Here is a 22,123-nt window from a genome sequence, read left to right on the forward strand (position 1 = left end):
ACAGACCAGTAAGAGAAAGGTGGTATAATGAATTGAAGAGAACTGGAAAGCTAACTAGTTATAAGGGATCAATGACAAATAAGGTAGTAATGTAAAAGTGATAAAAATATGAACAGAACTACATCATATATATTGTAATTTCATCCCCATGGATGCTAATGGCAGGAGCTAATGGTATGACCAGAAGATGAGGCGCAGATGGTGAGGTATGGAGCATTGATGGAACGGTCACATGGATCACATGGTGAAAGTGGAATAGATAGTCAATTGCAGAAGAAAAAGACGCTAGCAGTGCTTTATGGACTAAATGACACAAATGAAAGATGCTATGGCGAGAAACCAGAAAAAATAAAATCTGAGAGAGTTGATATTCCAGCCAGGTCATGCAGATAACCCACTGAGTTGGAGTAGATAGTAAGGCCAGATGAAAATTAATGGCAGGGTCAGCTAAATAGATGGCACAGCCAGACGAAGAAACTTTTAAAGCAAATTGTATAGAATTAGAACACTACTTATTAGGACTTGGATCTTGTTCCTTTGGTGTTTATTATTGCAGACAACCACTAGGGGGATGTAAAGACAAACAGTTTTTTGGCGACGTTGAAGCCATTGTAATGCTTTTAATTGAATGTAACCGTCACCATATTGTCAAGGTTTTCAAAAACACAAGGCAGGACAATAGTTTTTCTAACAGAAATTGTAAATAGTGGAAAACCATGTCTTTTTGAGAACAAAACGAACATGTGGAAAAAAAATTTCATCAACATTCATTTTCGGGGCAGACTGTACCCAGATTGCAGAACTTGTTCACGTGTATTTCACATTTTCCTCTGCCATAGTTCTGTATATTCTGTATAGTCTTTGTCTCATTCCGTTTAGTGGCAACCGATGAGCTGTATTTCATAACACACTGTTGTACAGAACTACGGCCATTCATACACACAGACGGCACCATGGGAAACTAATGTTACTGCTGTTATTTGATAAACTGTCCTGCTTACAACTATGGCTTCTTATTCTCGTTTATCTCAGTGCCTTGAAGTTATTTATAACAAAATTATATACACAGTATATATAATTATATATATATATATATATATATATATATATATATATATATATATATATATATATATATATATATATATATATATATATATATATATATATATATATAAACACCTTGGTTCACCATTTGGATCTCTTCACCTTTGAGATTATGTACCACGGACTGCTACTTGCTACATACACACAAGTCTTGACAAAATCTAAGCAGATGTCTGCTGGGTCCCCCCCTGTGCTGCTTTTTGTATCAATGAACACCGGTCCTTCATAATAATACCTAAAATGTCATTCTGCATAATCTTGCCTGTGAGCTCTAGAATCCCAATAGGATTTCTCACTACAGAGGTCAGACTTACAGGCCTAGAATTGCCAGGTTGTGACCATAAAACCCTTTTTAAATGTTGAAATTTCCACTAATCCTTTGATGCCTGAGAAAATGAGAAGTAATGTTCCAGTTAAAATGAAACTGGTGGGTGTATTCCTTCTGCTCTCAATCTAGTTTCTATTCTTTGCTTGAAAGTTTAAATAGCAAGTCCTGTAGCAACTGGTTTGCTCTAAACCTTCTGCATTACTACAATGGCTACACTGGCTCCTCTATATTATACACACAGAGAAAATGAAACCATTAAGCACATTTGCTTTTTTAGTGTTTTTAATGAACCCACATTCTAAGCTGGCACCTTTTACCGCTGATATACAGACAGTCTTAGCGTAAGGCCACATTCAGTGTTTTTGCTGCCAGAATTGGACAAACCCTTTAGAAGACAAAATACAGATCTGCATAAAGCCTCAAATGGTTTTTTTTAAATTAAAGGTGTACGACACAAACTATTAATATACGTTTATTTTACATTTTAAAATTAGAGTCTAAAATAGTATGTACATTAGACCAGTGTTTTAAATATACAAAATAACCATCATCGTTTTAATGACGGGCTTCTCTGTAAGCCACAAAAGGCTTCTATAAAGGTTTTAAATATTCAACATTTACAAAAAGAATTGAAACAATTGAAATAATTTAACAATTTAAAGTGGTCCAGTTCAATAAATATAAAGGAAGAGGTATGTGCAATGTGTTGAGGTGGTCCAGTATGCAAAGAAGTAAAGTCTATTGCCAAGTCAGGTCTGACCCACAGTGGCCTCTGTGCTGTACCCCAGAGAGAGGCCTCTCCAGCCATTGTTATATGGGACTTTTAGCAGTTCATTAAGAAGTGGGAAATCCTGTTATCGTTTCCTTATCGCATGGCTCGGAGCTTTGCTGCCGCTGCCAGTGGTACCTCTTGCCTCCCATAAATTCGGCCCGCTTGCTTCTCAAACGCACAAACCATTTGTTTCACCACCTCGTCAAAGAAGACACTGGCCAAGTGAGAGTGGAGGAGAGATTTGAATTCAAAGGAGACCTAAAATAAAAGGAAATGTTGGTTTCAAAAATAAAATAAACCCTTGTTGTGTTATCTGTTTAATCATAAGGGCATTAATCACCCTTCTTTCTCACAGACTCCAATTCATACAGGGTCCTATTCTGCATGTGCAGGGGATTCAGTTCTTGAAAGGATTAGGAAATTGGAAATTTGTGGCCAGGACAGATTTGGACTGAGCTGGTGGGAATTTGGGAATAAACAAGGTGGCCCCCCCAGGCCAAGACTCGGTACTGGCACTGCCCCCTAATCTACCTCCTGGCCTCCAGTCGTGAGCAGGAAAAAAAGGTAGACACTGGAGGGAGGTTGCGGCTAGGGCGGGGGTCCTGAGGTTTCTAACGTACTGTATCTTCACCACTGGGGCGGGGGGCCCAGAGGGTGTATGGGGGCCCCAAAGCAGCAACCCTGATGGGCCGCAGTCTGACCCTGAGCAAGGAGCAGTTGATCTTACATAAGGGGCACACCAGCCCAAGGCAAAAGGTTAGTGATGTTGTTCAATGGCGGGTTACAAATAATCACATTATGTGTGTTTATGGCAGTAAATATATACTATAACTGTATACTGCACATTACATAGACTCCTACTAAATAATGAAGCTCAGCCCTTACAATATACACACACAGGGTGTAAAGATAGACGGATACTCACACAAAAGTCCAGTGTGCAGGTGTCAGGGCGCCCAGATAACCCCGGGCTGAATCTCCATACAGTCTCCAGGTGATTGAACAGTTTTCCATCACAACAGACAGCCTAGAAACACAAACACTTTCTCATCAGTACTGACACGTGACCTTTATAACAGGCAACTGGTGTGTGTGTGTGTGTGTGTGTGTGTGTGTGTATATATGTATATATATATATATATATATATATATATCAGATCCAATATATGGATAGATGGATAGTTGAATTCATTAAGTGAATGCTAACTAGACTTTATTATCATTACAATAGAGCGATTGTGAGCCATTGCCAGGAGTAATGGCCTTGGGCTCCTCCAGCAGATCATGAATAACAATGTCCTTAATCCACGTACAGTTTGGTTTGTGATTTATAAAGCAAACACATTCATTTATCTTTTTCCAGCCTCTGAAGAAGAATCCATAGGTGCCCATTACCCCCCACTTGCCCATCTACTGGTTCCCAGACACACTCAGGCACTTACCCGTACTTGGTGCAGAGGTATTACAGAGATTTCGGACACATAACGCTCCACCACTGGGGGGAATCCCACCTCCAGCTCTGCCCTCGTCACCCCTTTTTTACAGGATAAAACTTTGGAACGGTTGCACCAAGGCACAAAGATCTTGTAATTTTGCACATCCGCTACAATGTCGTACATCTGCTCTATGGAAAAGCTGCAAAGCAAAACATAAATGGGTTATTTCCCCTTGCTAATCATTAAAAACCCATACCCTGACGTGTAAATGCACATTCTCATATATCATTCTACAAGTGCCAGTTGTATATTACTGAACGGCCTCCCTTCTTAGCCTGGCTCTCTCTGCTGCCCCCCATGGGTATAACTCGTGGGGTGATTCCGGGCATTGTGTGTGGAGTTGCCCCACTTTCATTTATATGACCATTACTTGTGCCAGCGCATGCACTGGATTGTATCGAGGGACAATTCCCATCCAGACTTACTGCCCCATGTGCTATTGCCCTCAGCCTGTAAAACTTACTTTTGCCTATTTCTATATAAAATGTCACTCACCCGAGCACCTTGGATTCAGAGTATTCAATGCGTTTGCTCCCCAGTAGTGGAGCGGCGAGGTTCAGGAATGTGCGCCCCTGTATGTGGGTAGGTGATGCAGGTCGAGGTAGTTTGGGGCAGCGCGAGGCCAAAATCCCACAGGAGCTTAAATAGCTGTAAAATAGAGATGCAAATGAGTTCTCCTTCCACACAATTACAGACTCGTCATTATTTCACATGAAACAGTTGCATTGGGTTTTCCAGTTATTCTTTCTTTAATGTTTCTTTCTCTACAAGGATTAAGAACATGACAAACAAGCTCCCAAACGTTGCCTGTAACACCCCCAGGCCCAATCCTCTGACGCAGACAAGGAAAGAATTCTCCTTTTAAATCAAGTGACAGTTGGCTGAGGCTGGGGCAGATTACTCGGCACTGCTCTGAACCAGGACCAACTCGTTTTTACTTTGTCCTCGCAGCCAAGTATCAATCTGTCCCAGCCACCCCCCCAAGTATCAATCCGTCCCAGCCACCCCCCCCCCCTTCTCCTGCCCCAGCCAGTTCTAACCCACCGGTGCCTCGGCCTTTTATCCCACTGGACTGTCTGTGCAACTGCTCAGCGGCCCATTAACACCAGACTCTCTAATGGCCCAGCAATAGCACAAGGGCTGCGTTTTGGAAAGTGGGGTCAGGGACAATGTGTAATAGAGATTTGTATCAGGAGATGTCGGAGGCCAGTGCCTTTAGCCATTGCACAACTCCCAGCCTCCCCAGTCAGCCAATGGAATTTCACCAATAGATCAGTGTGATTGCAATTCCCCTTATCTAAGTGGCACAGAGAAATGGTAGTTCAGCAATAGCATGGCAGTTGCAATTTTGGAACTGGGGTCAGTGACACTGGGGAAGATAGAGAGATATGAGGACATGCCGGGTATTGAAAGACAACTCCCAGCCTCCTCCGTCAGCCAGAGGAAATTCAGAAACAGATGAGTGAGAATCCTTCCCCATTCCAACTCGCATGCCAGCGGAAACTGTCGTATGAAATGGATCAGCTGGTATTTGCACCCTATTGTCTGGGTGACGCCCCACACACATTGCTAACCAAGGAATTAGCCAATAGAACGCTGCCAGGTGATTCAATATTCGGTGATTAAAGCAGCAGCTCTGTTAATTGGATAATTGATATGAATACTAGGAGAATGTATATTGCACAAGAAGTGACACAATAAAACCCAAATCAGACCGTGATCAGGTTCCTATTGAGTTTAGTTGTGTTCTAGCTGTAGTTTAGTTTATTGTAGCGTCTGGTGTAGCGTCTGGTGCTGCTTAAACTTGTTCCCTTATTTCACTTCCCCCTGACGGCGCCTCTGGCCTCAACCCATAATCACGAGTTTAGGAAGAAAGTAGAAGCAGGAGGGAGGGTGGAGCACCAATTCCAGGAATCTACAAGACAATGGGGCTAAACCCTTCATTTGCATGAACTTTGTTTAACGGCTGACGAGTTCCCAGAAATTTCTCTGAACTTAAATGGGAAATTCCCATCAGCACCAGAACATAAATGTTTGGATTGAAAAGCTCCAGCATCAATTAGGGGTTTCCTGAATATGGGGTTAAGGGGTTTCCCATTTAAGCTCAAGGGAAGAGGCAATTTTGTAGGCTTTTCAGTGGACAATTGGGGTCACTGAATGAAAAGTGGACTTGCATAGTAACACAGTAACATAGTAAGTGAGGTTGAAAGAAGACACACGTCCATCAAGTTCAACCTTTTAGGGCAGAGACACACGCTCAGATTCAGGGAGATTAATCCCCGGTGACAAATCTCGTTTTCTTTGGGGTGACTAATCTCCCTGAACTGCCTCCCGCTGACTAGAATGTAAATCCCCAGCAGGCTGCCACTCGGAGTGTTTAGTTTTGTGAAGTCGCCCGAAGTTTCCACGTGAGGCAACGAATCTCCCCAAATCTGACGGTGTGTCTCTGCCCTTAACTCTATTTACCTGCCTAACTGCCCGTTGATCCAGAGGAGGAGTAAAAGACAAGGTTCAGGTAATGGATCCATTATCCAGAATGCTTAGGAGGAGACGTTTTTGGGCAACTTATAAAAACATTTTAAAATAAAATAGAGGGGGCAACACCCCACAACAAAACATACACCCCTGATGGTGTAGTGATGCCCAGAGATATAGGGGGACTTATTGTCTATAGAAATGTCTGTTGGACCCTAGTGAAGTTCTCAGCTGTCCCTATTGTACCCCATTAAAGTCTGATATAATCACATCTTGTACTCACTCAATGACACACACATATATTACATGGGGTGCTTTGCCAATGAGGCGAGTTGAGGCTCAGGCGGCAGCGCCCCACTAGGTACAAGGGGCGGCAAAAATGCTCCTCCTGGTACTTTAAGAGCGAATTTCCGGGGGAGGGGGGGCAGCAACAACTGCTACTGTCTCAGGCTGCGGAGGGGCCAGGATCTCCCCTGCATATTACACACTGGATATGAGCCACATTGCTAGTATGACACACACATATTATACTGTATATATTATCTAGATTCCTAGTATACACATATATATGATATAAATACAGGGTAACACACACACACACTGGATATTCTACATACAGATATTGCCAGTGAGACACATTATACAGTGTATATTATCTATATTGCCAGTATAACACAAACATCTATCTATCTATATCTATATCTATATCTATATCTATATCTATAAATACTGACAGGTGAGACATATAATAGAGTATATATGAGATATATTAGACAGGTATGATGTATGATGATATAATAAACACCTGTATAATATATATATTATCTATATTGCCAGTGAGACACATATAATAGTGTATAGATAGATATAGATATATATATGAGATATATTAGATATTGCCAGTGAGACACATGTATGATGATATAATAAACACCTGTATAATATATATATTATCTATATTGCCAGTGAGACACATATAATAGAGTGTATAGATAGATATATATATGAGATATATTAGATATTGCCAGTGAGACACATGTATGATGATATAATAAATACGTGTATAATATATATATTAGATATATTGCCAGTGAGACACATATAATAGAGTGTATAGATAGATATGAGATATATGAGACAGATATTGAGAGTGAGAAGTGGGTGAAACAGCTGTAACTTACCGGATCCCTTGCGGCTTCTTTCCAGTCCTGACAAGCGCTCGGCACTGCCGTTTCTCCGCCTCCAGAAGGGCCCGAGTGAGTGACGAGAGGCCGCTCCTTCCCCAGCAGCAGGTCGCGGCCATTGCTTCTCAGTGTCGGTGTCAGGTGCGGGACTGGAGCACAAGTGCCGGGACTGTGACTCACGCGGTTTTACCTTCGCCGGGGACAGGGGGCGATGGCTCTTACGTCATAGTAAAAGGGGTTGGGCCGATACGGAGTTTCCTATGGAGTGAACTGCACTAACCTCCTCCCGACTCCGCCCCGACTTCTGCTCTTAACCCCTTCCCTGCCCAGCGCCTTCTCTGTCTGTTAACCCCTTCCCTGGTCCTCCTTCTATATCTGCTATAAGCCAGACTAGAGGCCAGTGTGATGAGGGGGACTATTTGTATAGTATTTGCGCCGCTGGATGGTGTGAGGGAGGCGGGAGCAGTTGGTGCAGTTACAGGTGAGGCCGGATGTACATGCAGTGACGTCACTACTCGTGCCTGTTCAACTACAGCCGCTGTACTGAGAATCTGGATCACGTGTGTCTGGGTATTTGGAGGCAGCAGGAGCCTGGGGGGCTGTGTGGAAATAGCCAAGGGGCCCCACATCTCATTATCAGCCACTGGGGGGGGGGGTGTAGGGCCTCAATGGCTGGGCTGCTGGGCCCCCATATCACATACCTCCCAACTGTTGTGTTTTTCCATGGACAGTCCCCATTTTGACAACTCAACCCGCAGTCCCGGATTGTTACTGAAATGTCCCAAGTTTGTCTTTTATCTCTGGCACTGAACAGCCTGATAAAGATACAACGTTTCTGACTTCATTGGCTTTTGTTACAGAGCCCAGAATATGTGTCAGCTGCACTTAGATACATTTGTACAATTTCAGATCAGCAAAGATACAATTTAGATAAACAATAGTGATGTGTGGGTTGGGGCAGACCTTGCTGCTCCTCTTGCAGGTGGGTTTGAGTTGAGTTCTTTTTGCCTACTCTCCCCACCCACAACCTTACACTGCTGGCTACCTGTTTTATAGGCTGGCTACCTGTTTAATATGCTTGTTGGCAAGTTGTGTATAAAGTACATGCTGCACTCGTGTCCTGCCCCAGTCACCCGTGCAATGTCTCTGTACCGGCTTCTTCTGGCTGCTGCAGGAATGCGCACAACTAGTGCCCATGACCCATGCAAAGCAGTCTCTTTATTGCACGTATGCGTTTCATGCCCCATGCTGTGATTACACACTATACAATCGCTGCAAATAAAGCTTTAACTACATCTTCAGTGCCCTGTAGCTTGAATTCATGTGTTTAACAGTGAATGTGACCTTTAAAGCCTCATGTTGCCTGCTTTGTGCCCTCTCACTGCCCTACACATGCCTCGCATTTCTCTCACATACATGAAGTGAAATTTAGTGTGGCGCAGAAAGGCAACGTGGCACATCAAGTAGCAGCAGAGATTGATGGAAGGAAGGCAGGAGGTTGGCAGTGAAGTAGTTAAGAGCAGAGTGCAGGGGTCAGCCAGTATTTAGGGGCACTAGCTAGAATGCAGAAAGGTACATAGAGCCTGTGACTGGCTAATATAGCAGATAAGTGGCCCAGGTAGGAGGGTTCTGGGGACAATCAGTCCAAAGTCCAACAGTAGAGGGTGGGAATATGCCGAGTCGGCAGAGCAGGTTTGAGCTGGAAGCAGTTGGTTTGGAAAGTGGCAGTTGAAAGGAGCCGACAGCTGCAGCAGTGTCTCTGCCAAGTGAGGGGGCAATGACGGTGAGGGTTGGGTCACGATCACAGCGAACCAGGACCCAAATTAGAAAGAGATTTATCAGGTCCTTAGTCTTGGGAGTTCAGCAGGGTCCGGAATAGCATGGGGTTCCTGGGTTACAGGACTTAATAGGAAAATGTGCACCCGGGCAGTAATTATATATTTCTGGTGTATTTATTCACAACTATACATTCTTATAGTACATTTCTATGTCATTTCTGAAATTAAATGGACCTAACTGCTCCCCTGCAGCCCCTCCTCCAAGAGCTGTGCACTTGCCAATGACCAATAACCAACCTGGGGGTACTGGCTAGTTCAGGAGGCACGACTAAGTGAACAGGGAAAGGGGGTAAAGTATTTGGGGAGGGGCCTGTGAAAATACAAATGGCATAAAAAACAGCAGTGGCAATGCAGCCTTATGGGTAATTTATTGGCAAAGGAGTTTGACATTGAACCTTTTTTAAAACAATAAGAGCATTCCTGTCTGACATGTACAGTGAGTACCCTCTGCCCTTGTACCCCCCTAAGCTCATATTACCCCCAAACTGTGCTCACACAATCGCACTTCTTGATGCACCTCCATTATTATAAATGAATGAGCTACTGCAACTACAATACAAAAGCTGTTCCTATAGAGAAGCAGTTGCTCAGCCAGGAATGCATAACCCCATATGAATCAATTGAGGCCCATAAAGTGGATACAGAGGAAAGAATTAAATGTAAATTCACTGGCTGTGAGTCTAGTCACTTACTGCTTATCCTATGCTGCCACTCATCTTCTTCTTCCAAAAATGCACACATCTTCTCAGCCACTTCTGTATGTACATGCAGCATGTTTCAGGAGGTGCAGGATATGCCTTCTGTAAAGTAGCCAGGCCAGGGAATTTTTGGAATAAGTCAAGCCCTGTCCTGGGACAGAAGCTTTGCAATTAGATTAACCTCTGAGGAGCATAACACACTGGTACTCCCCACCCAGTGATTTAACATTTAGTTCTCCTTTAACAACGTACAGGCTACAAATTGCCATGACCTGCTACCTGAGTCACTAGGGCTAAATAACCAGTACCCATTATTTTATTACTTCACATACCTTGAGGCCTCTGCCTATGATACCTGTAATGCCAACGAGGGGTTAATTGTCACAGAGCCCAATTGCATTGCATGCAGAAGCTCTTTACATGGCAGTTTAGGGCGGCACACAGTCACTTAAACACAAATGATGTAATTTTTAGAGATAAGAACATTTATTTAAAGTGCGTGAGCTTTGGATTTGTCCAAAAAAAGAGCCACTGAAGTTATTTCTCTTAAATAGAAAAGAAATCTATAGTACCAAGAACTATCTGCAGAATGCAGTATTATTGAAATGTGAGCGTGTTTAGAAGTAATGGCAGATGGGGGACTCTGAGCCTTAAACAGTGGTAAAGAACTTAAAACTGCGGCACTCCCAGACACCCCCAGAAGCCCCCATGTGTCATTTGGAACCCTGCAGCTTATCTGCCAGCCACGAGTCTGGTGCAGCATTAGCTTCAATTCATTTTTAACTTGTCAGACTCAGTAAATAAGCTACAGGTATATCTATTCAAATACATTGCTATTTTCCATCTTTTTGTTAAAATATTTGTTTTAATAATTTAATATATTTACCATGGGAGCTTTCATATAAAGGAAATGTATATCTTAATTTCCCTTGACACACTACTCCGCAACACAAACTGCATTGTAAAACTAAAACCATTGTAGGGCCCATTAGTGTTTTTCTTTACCCCTATCCAGTGCAAAATCTCAGTTCTTCTGTTAGAAGCCACCAAACAGACTGACAGCTTCTACAGCAGGGGGGCCCAAAAGGTAATGCATGGCTACTCACAACAAGTTACAACATTAAAATCTGGATTTAAAAACAGGACTCTTGTTGGGATGATCCGACTCCTGATTAATGCGTTGCTGCAGGAGGTCCCAGGCCTTCTGGATCTGTCATTAAGGAAAATGAATAGAATTATCATAAATATGCCCCAATTCATCTTCTGAGAGGCAGACGATAGAACAGGAAAGTGAGGGGATGTGATAAGAAAAAGAAGTAGAACATTGGATGGGGAATGACAGACCAGTAAGGGAAGGCTGAAGAATGAGGTGCTGAACACAAGCAAGTGTAGAAGAAGGAAAAGCAGAGGAGAAACTATGAAGGATAAACATGGGATAAAGTCCCACTGTACCTGTAAAATGGAAATATATATAAATACTCCATCATTTAGTATAAATAGTAAATGGCACACACTTTCACATTTGTACCTGCTTTTGTGTCACTTCTGGCTCCCAAACTGTGCAAAGAATCACATCTGACAGTTGCACCCTTTGACTGTTGGACATCTGGTTGGATAGTCTCTTTTTAGCATGTTCTTCACTGATCCCATCTCTGTTCATTACACGCATTACAGCCTTGAGAGAAACCAAGAGGCCACTTATTCCCATGTGCAACTCAACATATCCAAACAATCGTATGAAATATAAAATGTGAATGGCAAAATGTATGAAAGTGTTCAACAACAGGCAATGGCCAGTTCTACAAATAAACAGGGGCACTTTGAGATTTCCTCCTGTCGTCTTGTAGCAGGAAAAAACAGGTTTCGTTGCTTCCTGTGATAAAAGCAACACAATGTAGCACAGACTGCTACAGGAGTCACATATAATTTGCATGTTACGTATGAAATTGCTTCATCTGAATGCATGCTAAAATGCATTTCCGTATACAAGAACAACCATACCAACTTAAATAGTTGTTCACCTTTAAATTAACTGTTAGAATGATGTAGAGAGGGATATTCAGAGGCAATTTGCAATTGGTTTTCATTTTTTATTATTTGTGGTTTATGAGTTATTTAGCTTTTTATTCTGCAGCTCTCCAGTTTGCAATCTCCATAATCTGGTTGCTAGGGTCCAAATTTACCCTAAATAAGAGACTGGAATATGAATAGGGAGGACCTGGATAGAAAAAGATATGCAGCCTTACAGAGCATTTATTTTTATATGGGGTCACTGACCCCCACCATTTGAAAGCTTCAAAGAGTCAGAAGCAGAAAGCAAATAATTTAAAAACTATAAAACAGGCCAATTGAAAAGTTGCTTAGAATTCGCCATTCTAAAACATACTAAAAATAAATTTAAAGGTCAACCACCCCTTTAAGGTGGCCATACACGGGCAGATTAAAGCTGCAAATATCTGTCCTTTAGACAGTCTCCCTAAATGATACCTGGTCAAAAATTGGGCAGATATCTATCAGGCAGGTATGAATTTTCTTGCTATTGAGTAGCCACATCGGCAAATTGATGCGGTCCTACAACCCGTTAGCGCCAATTGGCAACATTATAATCAGATAGTTTGGCCCTAGGGCCAAACGATTGGATGAAGCCGATATTGCCCTGCTGTTGGTGGGCATGTCGGGGAAAAATACGAGGTGATTTTATAGTGTATGGCCACCTTTACTCTGTAACATAAGAGCAGACCAACAGCTTAGCTGAGTGACAGATATGATAACTGATATGTCTTACAGACTTTTACCTCTCCTTTGTCCTGAAAAGTTCTCCCACTCATGTTTCCCATTTATCAAACACCCCCCTTCCAATGAGCGATGTAAGAATATTGCTAAACAATCACTTCATTTGTTTTATTATCAATCAGTGAGTGGACAGGAGGGCAGGCTAAGCGGCAGTCATTAGAAAACAATTCTAGTCCCTGAAGGCCAGGCAAAAGGCTGATTGCTGGTGATGGCAGACACCAATATATACAGGAATCAGAGGGAGGGATACATAGTAACATAGATACAGACGTACAACTTGAACAGCAGCACAATGGAACCTTGCTGTATTTACCTATAGATTGGGGTTATCTGTTACAGTATATTGTGCCAGTTCACATCTATTAAACTAGTAAGGGTGAGTAAATAAAAGGCTTGACTTGATGGGTGTGGTTTTTTTTCAGTATATTAACCCTAACCCTGCTATGGCTTATGGTACAGCGCTTCCTCAATATATCACCTCGCTCAAGCACAATACAGAAGCTGGTGGTGTTACTGTATAAATGATGGCACTTTGATGAATTGTTGGTTTTTTCGGCATCTCTGATTTTTACTAGCTTGGTGGTTCTAGCAAATCATCTGCTATGTCAATAGCCTAAAAGAAATCATCGTCAGGTTTGGTTTCACCCCAAGCTATTCATAAGGTCCATCGTAAGAATGTTAGTAATGGAAATAGGAGACTCGATGTACCTCTTTTTCAGGAATGATTACTGTCCACACCTCATGGACCATATTGTTCCACCCAGCTTCCAGGAGAACAGCCGCATCAAGTACGCACACGGAAATACCTGATTGAAAGTTAAAGGGATACTGTCATGGGAAACAATGTTTTTTTCAAAATGCTTCAGTTAATAGTGCTGCTCCAGCAGAATTCTGCACTGAAATCCATTTTTCGAAAGAGCAAACTGATTTTTTTTATATTTGATTTTGAAATCTGACATGGGGCTAGACATATTGTCAGTTTCCCAGGTGCCCCCAGGCATGTGACTTATGCTCTGATAAACTTCAGTGACTCTTTACTGCTGTACTGCAAGTAGGAGTGATATTACCCCTTCCCCCAGCAGCAGAACAATAGGAAGGTAACCAGATAACATTTGCCTGGTGGATATAAGAACAGCACTCAATAGTAAAAAATCCAGGTCCCACTGCGATCAGTTACATTGAGTGGGAGAAACAACAGCCTGCCTGAAAGCAATTCCATCCTGAAGTGCTGGCTCTTTCTGAAAGTACATGACCAGGCAAAAACATGGTGCCTACACACCAATATTACAACTAAAACAAAAAAAAGATACTACACTTGAGTTGAATGAAAGAATGAAAGGGTAAACAGTGGAATTTAGAAATAAAAAATACACCATAAAAATCATGACAGAATCCCTTTAAAGTTGTACCATTGAGCAATGTTGAATAATAAAAATATAGCAGTATGAAATACAGTATAAACACTGCAGCTGAAATTATTGAGAACACATCCCTTCTTCTTCAAGGTTCAATACGTTTTGGTTTCTGTCACACTCCATTATGGCAGAACAGACAACAGGTGAACTGGCTTGACTTGTTATCTTTAGTATAGCTCATCTTGAGTAGTATGAAATAAACCTCACCAGCAACTGTAGCTGACTACATGCTGCTGCTGGTTTTGTTTGCTGCTTCTATGTTTGTTTCTGTAACAGGTTACAGACTGGATCCAACACATAAAATAAAGAATCCACGGCAGTAGGCTCAATGGAAAAATCTCCTTAGGGCCCGACAATTGGGACACTTTGTCCCCTGTGGGAAATCTCCTCTCCTGCAGGTGACAAAGCACTGGAACTTCACTGGAATTGCCAAATGTAAAATACTTTATATGCAGTGATGCCAGGTAATTACACCAACATGAAAACAAAACAATTGAGCAATTACATTGGATCACCGCATGGAACATGTTTTCCATTTGCCAATTCCAATGGATGCAGAGGAGGCAGGTTTTTTTGGACGCTTTGTCACCTGCAGGAAAGGAGATTTCTCACTGACTGTCAGGGCCCTAAGGAGATTTTTCCTTTGGGTCAACTGGCCTGGATCCTTTATTTTGTCAAAATACACAATTTCTTTCGTTCTAAGGACACATTACAATATACACCAAATACTGGTACATTCATTACCATGTTTTTTTTTTACAAACGGCAAGATGTATCCATTAAATAATCCATGTATGAATGAGACTCATATTTAATGTGGCCCTTGGATTCATCAAAGAAATATACTAAATGTATTTACCTTTGGAGGCAGCTTCTTCCATAGCTTTCTTAGCAAGCATGGCTATAGCAGGCCACACTATGTCAGTCAGCTTCTTTAATTGGTCCTAGGAAAGAAACAGAATGTGAAAAATAAATGCACACAATAAAATAAAAAATTTAAACAATGTATGACCGATCTGTACAATTTTTGGCTACAGTTTCAAAGCTGTTAATCTTGGTAGCCCTAATAAATAAATTATAATTCCTGCACAGCCATGTTTTGTGTTTGTACATCTTTTTAATATATTTTTCTTTAACATTTGTTGATAATAACAATATAAACTAACAACTCCTATGGGCAGATTTATCAAAGGTCAAATTTTGAACGCGGCAGGTTTTAGGTTCGAATATTCGAATTAGGACTGTTTCCATGGTCGAGGTGTGATAAAGATCACATTCAAATTTACATTTGAATTAGGGGATTAATGTGTGAATTTTGACACAAAAAAAAACTATTTGAAAATTCGTTACTATTCGATCCTTAATAAATCTGCTCCCTATTGTAGAAAGAGTACCCCTTCTTCCCTTGCCCACCATGGCCCTCAAGAAATAGATACAGGTAGGAACAAAGGATGGGAAAAAACAACATAAATTTGTGGAGATTTCAATATTGAAAGGTGAGCTAAAGGCTGAAAAATGTTAATCATGCAGAAAGTTCTCCCCTGAGCTCTTTACAATTAGCGGATAAAAATGGCTAGAGGATTAAAGCAGAGTACTAGGAAAGATAGATCAGACAGAACCTGGGTGTAATGAGAGGAAACAACATTTGGGAAGGAAAGTGGTGGTATTAGCCATACAATAACCAGTGTTGTAAAACTGGCACCCTTGAATAGTATGGTAGCAGCATAATAAATAGTTAGTTGAGTTAATTGCACTGGGTAAACAATATTTGGTCAGTGGCAGTTAAAACATTAATGGATGTCAGATGACAGGGTACTAAATATAGAATTCAACACCATGCTCAGAGCAACCACCGTATCTGGGTAGCAGACAGGGTGGCTAGCTGTTAAAGAAGGTTTGAAGCCCAATATAAAGGTTGTACCACACGCTTAACCCCAGCACCAGAAATGATCCAACATCTCACAACCACTGCAGATTTGTCATTGGAAGGCAGCTTCCATTTTAGCCAGTGTTTTACTGTATCAACCTAATTGACTGTATACGTGCAGCTGACTGCCAGTAGTTCCTTTGTTAATGGAAAGTTAAATATTGACATTTGTACCTTGTCTGCAAAGACTTTGCTCCCCATAGCTTTTCTGTCAATTGTTCCATCTGTGCAGAGGATATCTATGTAAGAGAGAGTAAATATGAATTCCTTTCAGCAATCTGCTCTGTATTTTTCATGCCTTACATGGATGGGTGCATTAATCACTGCACAATGACGTCCAAAAGAAAATCCACTCTAATGAACCCTTATCATATGACTTCTCTCATTGGAGGCATTTTGCAAAGACCTCAGCAAAACACCATCTAGTGGTGAAAAACTGCAGAGGAAACTTATAAACTGAATTCTGCTTGTCATGAAATTGGATTTCCCTTTCATTACGTGGCCCACTGGGCCTGAGGTCAAGGTCACACGGAGATATTTTAGTCCCTATTTCAGTGCTGAATTATTACGTAGCACAAACACATTGCATCAAACTCCCTGAAACTGTCCCATCAATTTCCATGGAATCTCCACAAACACAGCCCGTTAACAGTCTCTCTCAAATGAGAAAATGGAGTACAGGCACCGCCAAGCTCTAATGTGGCTGGAAAGAGTTAATGTGGCATTATAAGCTTCATCATACTGAAATAATTAGTTTTCTAAATATAATCGATTATATATTCTGTACTGTTTCTGAAATAATCAAGTTTATCTTCGCTATTCCTCTCTCCGCATCTGTTTCTCTTAATTCTCTCTTCATGCCGGAGTTGTGTGTCAACATTTATTGTCAATTATTAATTGACAGTTAGATCCAGTATATCTATATAGGGGGACCCTTTTGCCTAGAAGATGTATTAGAGGTCACTCTATTAAACTCACCAGACATCATGTCTCTCTACATGCAGGATTTGTGCACAAGGCAGTTATTTTGCTACATTTTGTTTGTACTGGAATCAGATATTTGAGTGAGCTCTAATACATCTGCTAGGAAAAGAAGCCCCCCTATAAGATATATTGGATCTAACTGTCAGTGAATATCTGACACCAAACTGCTGCATGAAGACAGAATGAAGAGAAACAGATGCTGAGAGAGGGATAGTGAAGATAAACTTGATTATTTCAGAAACGATGCAGAATTTTAAATTGATTGTATTTAGAAAGTATCTTATTTCAGTATGATTAAGCCAATATTACATTTTCACAATAGTTCCCTTTAAGTACCATGAAAGTCAACACAGAAATGTGGCACAAGTGTTGCTCTCCAGATTCTGCCATAAATGCAAACAGAAATGAATGTACATGCACATAACTGTGAATCTTATACCTGAACCAAACTCATTGATCACTTGCTCATATGCAGGTCCTCCTGGCTTATAACACTGGTGCCCCAGTGTATCACAGTCTATCACCGCAGCTCCCAGGTCCTCTAGACGCTTTGCAATGGACGACTTACCACTGCCACTTCCTCCTGTCAGACCAATTACGTATGGTCTTGCTGGGATGCTTGAGTTCACCTATGGAAGAACAACCCAATTTAACGAATTCTTGTGACAGAGAACATAGCATACATAGGCTACAATCTTATTGATTCTATGTATTACTTATCTTTCTATTCAAACCCGCTCCTATTCTTATTCAAGTCTCATTCAACCCACTGGTTGGCCTGTTTGCTAAGGTATAGTGGACCATAGCAACCAGATAGCTGCTGAAATCCCAACTGGGGGAGCTACTGAACTAAAAGCTAACCAAATAGTCACAAAAAATTATGTAAAAGGCAGCAGCAAATTGTCTCAGAATATTCCTGTCTGCATCATACTAAAAGTCAATTTGAAAGTCTGTTATGCCTTTAAGAAGTTAAATGATCATTTATTTATACAGGTATGGGACCTGTTATCCAGAATGCTTGGGACCTGGGGTTTTCCGGATAATGGATCTTTCTGTATAAAGTCTACTAGAAATTCATTTAAATATTAAATAAAGCCAATAGGCTGGTTTTGCTTCCAATAAGGATTAATTATATCTTAGTTGGGATCAAGTACAAGTGACTGTTTTATTATTACACAGAAAAAGGAAATCATTTTTAAAAATTTGCATTATTTGGATAAAATGGAGTCTATGGGAGACAGCCATTCCGTAATTCGAAGCTTTTTGGATATTGGGTTTCCGGATAAGGGATCCTATACCTGTACTTTAATCTTTAATAAAACATGGTCATGAATAGGAAATGAGTTACTGTTACCTTGAGAGGCCTGAGAAGTGTTCCCAGCAATCTATTGCGAAAACTAGATGAACTGATTTTTTCCTCCTCATTTTCAGCATGTCTGGCATCTTTTACTAGTTTAATCTCATGAATAGCTAATTCACAAAGTTCCTGGGGAAGAATGTTGTTATACTGTGTGAACTGAAGTAATATGCAAAGCTTGTGTAAATGAGAAGAAAATCAGAAAACAACAATACAAAGCAATTAAGCTGGAGAAAAGGCACAAGAAACATTGCAGTGTTTCTAAAGCCGACAGTTTTACCAGCACAGGGCAACACTACAATACATTATAACATCTTTAAAACACTTTCATCTTTTGGTGTTACTGTTCCTTTAAAGTACTGGAGACCTTTGAGATGCAGTTTGCCACATGGCTCTGCATCAGAAGCATCACAATCTATTTCTGCACATGTGCAGCTGAATTCAGCCATGATTGTTTCATTAGCACAAATAACCCCCAACAGTTTACTAGCTGCCTAAGACACTGTGTAAGCTACTGAAACAAACAGCAAGTTGACAGTAGACTGACCATTTACCCTCATTTTCAATTGGATAACAAGTAACATTTGAACATTACATTTTCTTGACGTTTCCTGTTGACCGATAGTCCCCCCTTTTGGGTTTCCTCACTAACCACAATGCATTTCAGATCAGGGTCGGTGATGGAGGGACCATAAGGATCAGAGATGGGCACAATGTCGTACAGGAGCGAAGGCTTAACGTCGACCAGAAACTGCGACAGTTTCTCCACTCGCTGCTCGTACGGCTCAATCAGTTCCTTCAGGGTCTTGTCTAAAATATAAAGATTTGCATTAAAGGCTTTAAAGGGGACCCGTCACCCAAAAAAAATGATTCCAAATCCCGTTTATCACATTAGTCAAGCAAAATGAACTTTAACTACTCAATAAATTATTTGAATCCTGTTTCCTACAGTCTGGGAATTCATAATTATAACAAGCAGGCAGGAGCCATTTTATTAAGACAAGTCTTGTATCATCTCAGAGTCTTGTTTGTGCATCAGAATGTGGGACCTGATGTCCATCCCCATGTCCTGGCTACACAATTAAATGGTGAAGAGATTGGGGGGAATGGGGGAGAGCGGTGACATCTAATAAGTGCTGAATGGAAAGTGAAAGTAATTGTTTGCCCCACTTAGTCATTTGTAGGGATGGGCGTTTAGTTTCGCCCAAACATTTGCCGCCGACAAAATGACGCTGACGCCCATTAAAGTCTATGGGCGTCAAAAACTTTTGACGCGTCTTTTGTTTTTTTGACGCACGACACCATATAAGTCTATGGGCGTCATTTTTTGCGGCGAAACAAGGTGAAAAAGTTTGTCCATCCCTAGTCATTTGTGATTGGCTCTTTGTGATTTGGTACATCCCAAATTATTTGCAACTGGTTCTTTGTAGGGATGCACCGAATCCAGGATTTCGGACTTTTCATAAGCAGGATTCAACCAAATTCTGGCCGACCTGAATCCAAATTTGCATATGCAAATGTATAGGCGAATAAGGATTCGGAAAAAATCCTTCACTAAGGATTCAGCTTAATCCAAAATAGTGGATTCGGCACATCCCTCGTTATTTGTGTTTAGTTGTTTGTGATTGGCTATTTATTTGTGATTGTTTATTTGTGATTGGTTGTTTGTGATTGGTCGTTTGTGATTGGTTGTTTATTTTCTTATTGGTCTTTTGTGATTGGTTGGTTTGTCCGGTGTAAATGAGATGAATGGGGGAACTCACTGTCGAGCAGTTGTTTATGTGCCAGTCCAATGAGAAGGCGAGTGTCGGCGAGCAAGCAGCAGACACTGAGCAGGATCTTGTGAGCATTGTGCAGCCGATCAAACGTCCCCCCGACCACCACATGAGAGTGAGTTTGTAGGGGCGAGTGAGTCAGGGAGGCTTCGGATGGAGGGGCGGGCCCATAGTCCGGATAGAGGAGCACGGAGACCAGGTCGGGCTGGCAGCTGTAGCAGTTGGTCGCATAGCGCTCGAGTTGCTGCTTCACCGGGTTGTACTGACCCCCGTCACTGCTCTGAAAGTCTGTCAGAACCACTTCCGGCGGATGCGACAGGTTCTGCACGGACACCACTTGCTGCTGCTCTGGAGACTGCGGCGGCTGCTGATTCCTGACGTTTGTGAGGAGGAGGCGGACATCGAGGTGCGAGTGTCGGTCGGCGTCCGAGTACAGTCGGGAGATGAGGTTGCACAAGTCGGACGTGGCGGGGATGTAGGTGGAAGAGGGCTGGGACGGGCCGGTCAGGAGGAGCCCGGGCTGCAAATGAACATACAGCGTTTCCTGCACGATCTTCGAGGCCGAGGCTAAAATGGGCGCGAGCCTGACTGACAGGGCAGACAGCGGGGACGTGAGAATAAGGACTCCCGTGCGGAACACAGACATGCTATTGGCTCGGCTCCTTCACTGGGAACCAGCGAATCATCGGCTCCACCAGCAGCCGCTCTGTGTCCGCTCCAGCACTCGGCGCCGCGCTCTGACGTCACTGAGCCGCGACACAAAGCCCTTGTCATTCCAATGATCTACGGTCCCTTGAAATTACGTCAGCTACAGGTAACTCTGGGCGTGGAAGCGTCATTGGGGGCGTGGTCGGGGTGTGGCCAGGGCGTTCATGGAGGCGCTGCTTGAATTTCTTGAAAATCTTTCAGAAATGACAATAAAAGTGTTTCTGTTGGTTCATTGTCTGTTTATTGGCTCTGAGGAATTAAATGTCCCTTATTTATGGAATTGCTTTAACTGGTAAGTTCTAGTGGTGTGAGGGTCAAGAATTTCTCTACCCGCCCCTCCCAATTTGCCACCACCCTGCAGTGATGTCACAAATAGAGTTGCCACCTTTTCTGCAAAAAAAAAAAAGGGTCTTCTTATATTTTTAGCTTTTTCCCTATTAATAACATTGGGATCAACCATCATTTTTACCGGCCAGGCCAGTAAAATACCAGCCCGGTGGCAACCTTAGTCACAAAAGGAGCAAGTCTATACGTCTCGTTGGTAGAAGCGCCAGGCCGCGGGCAGGGAAAGCAGGAGCCGCGGGCAGGGAGAGCAGGACCTGCCCCAAAGATTTTGTGGAGGAGGCGGCCCTAACCTGCCAGACCCACACATCAATAATAGCTTCACCTTTCAGTACATTGTTACTATTCAATAGTGCAATTGGTCTTCATTATTTCTTTTTTTTTTTTTTTTTATACTTTCTCATTTGCCTTCCTCTTCTACGGAGCTGCGGGGGGAATTAGTTACCCAGGTAAAAGATATATTCCAAATACAATCGCTCTATGAGCTTAGTTTTATTCTTCTTTTTATTGCCTATTATTCAACAAGATCCTATGCAGGGGCGACAAACCCTCACACATTTATCACAGGTCGAATTTCGTATTCATGAGACTTTTTAATAACTAAATAATTTTGCTTATAAATTCAAAAATTCAAAATGTATTGAAGAAAAAAAAAAAAAAAAATTCTAAAACTCTGATGAATTAAATTGACCTGAAAACTCAAATTGAATTTGATTCAAATTAAAAAAAAAAAACAAAAAAAAAAATCAATTTGAGTTTCTCACTTTGAAGGCTTTTATATTACTACACAGGGCCACCATCAGGGGGTACACCTGAAGTTGAAGTCTGGGCGGGGCCCAGAAAATGTGGCTTTTCGGGGCCCCATGATTTCTGATGGCAGCCCTGTTAGTACAATTTATAGGATTGGAAAGAACCAAACATGGG

General features: G+C 41.8%; 2 protein-coding genes across 2 annotated transcripts; both read right to left on the reverse strand.

Moving 5' to 3' along the window:
* Positions 1-1,891: 1,891 nt before the first annotated feature.
* Positions 1,892-7,516, reverse strand: coq10b.L (coenzyme Q10B L homeolog). The gene is given in 5 exon segments (NM_001092409.1): positions 1,892-2,465; positions 3,133-3,234; positions 3,650-3,842; positions 4,199-4,351; positions 7,360-7,516. Coding segments are annotated over 5 exon segments (735 nt in total). The 5' UTR covers positions 7,482-7,516; the 3' UTR covers positions 1,892-2,300.
* A 2,846-nt stretch (positions 7,517-10,362) lies between these two features.
* coasy.L (Coenzyme A synthase L homeolog) lies at positions 10,363-20,839 on the reverse strand. The gene is given in 9 exon segments (NM_001092671.1): positions 10,363-11,108; positions 11,427-11,573; positions 13,400-13,497; positions 14,966-15,050; positions 16,208-16,272; positions 17,457-17,646; positions 18,372-18,503; positions 18,970-19,184; positions 20,138-20,839. Coding segments are annotated over 9 exon segments (1,680 nt in total). The 5' UTR covers positions 20,796-20,839; the 3' UTR covers positions 10,363-11,018.
* Between the last annotated feature and the right edge of the window lie 1,284 nt (positions 20,840-22,123).

Source organism: Xenopus laevis, chromosome 9_10L (genome assembly GCF_017654675.1).
Source record: "Xenopus laevis strain J_2021 chromosome 9_10L, Xenopus_laevis_v10.1, whole genome shotgun sequence".
Classification (NCBI taxonomy): domain Eukaryota; kingdom Metazoa; phylum Chordata; class Amphibia; order Anura; family Pipidae; genus Xenopus; species Xenopus laevis.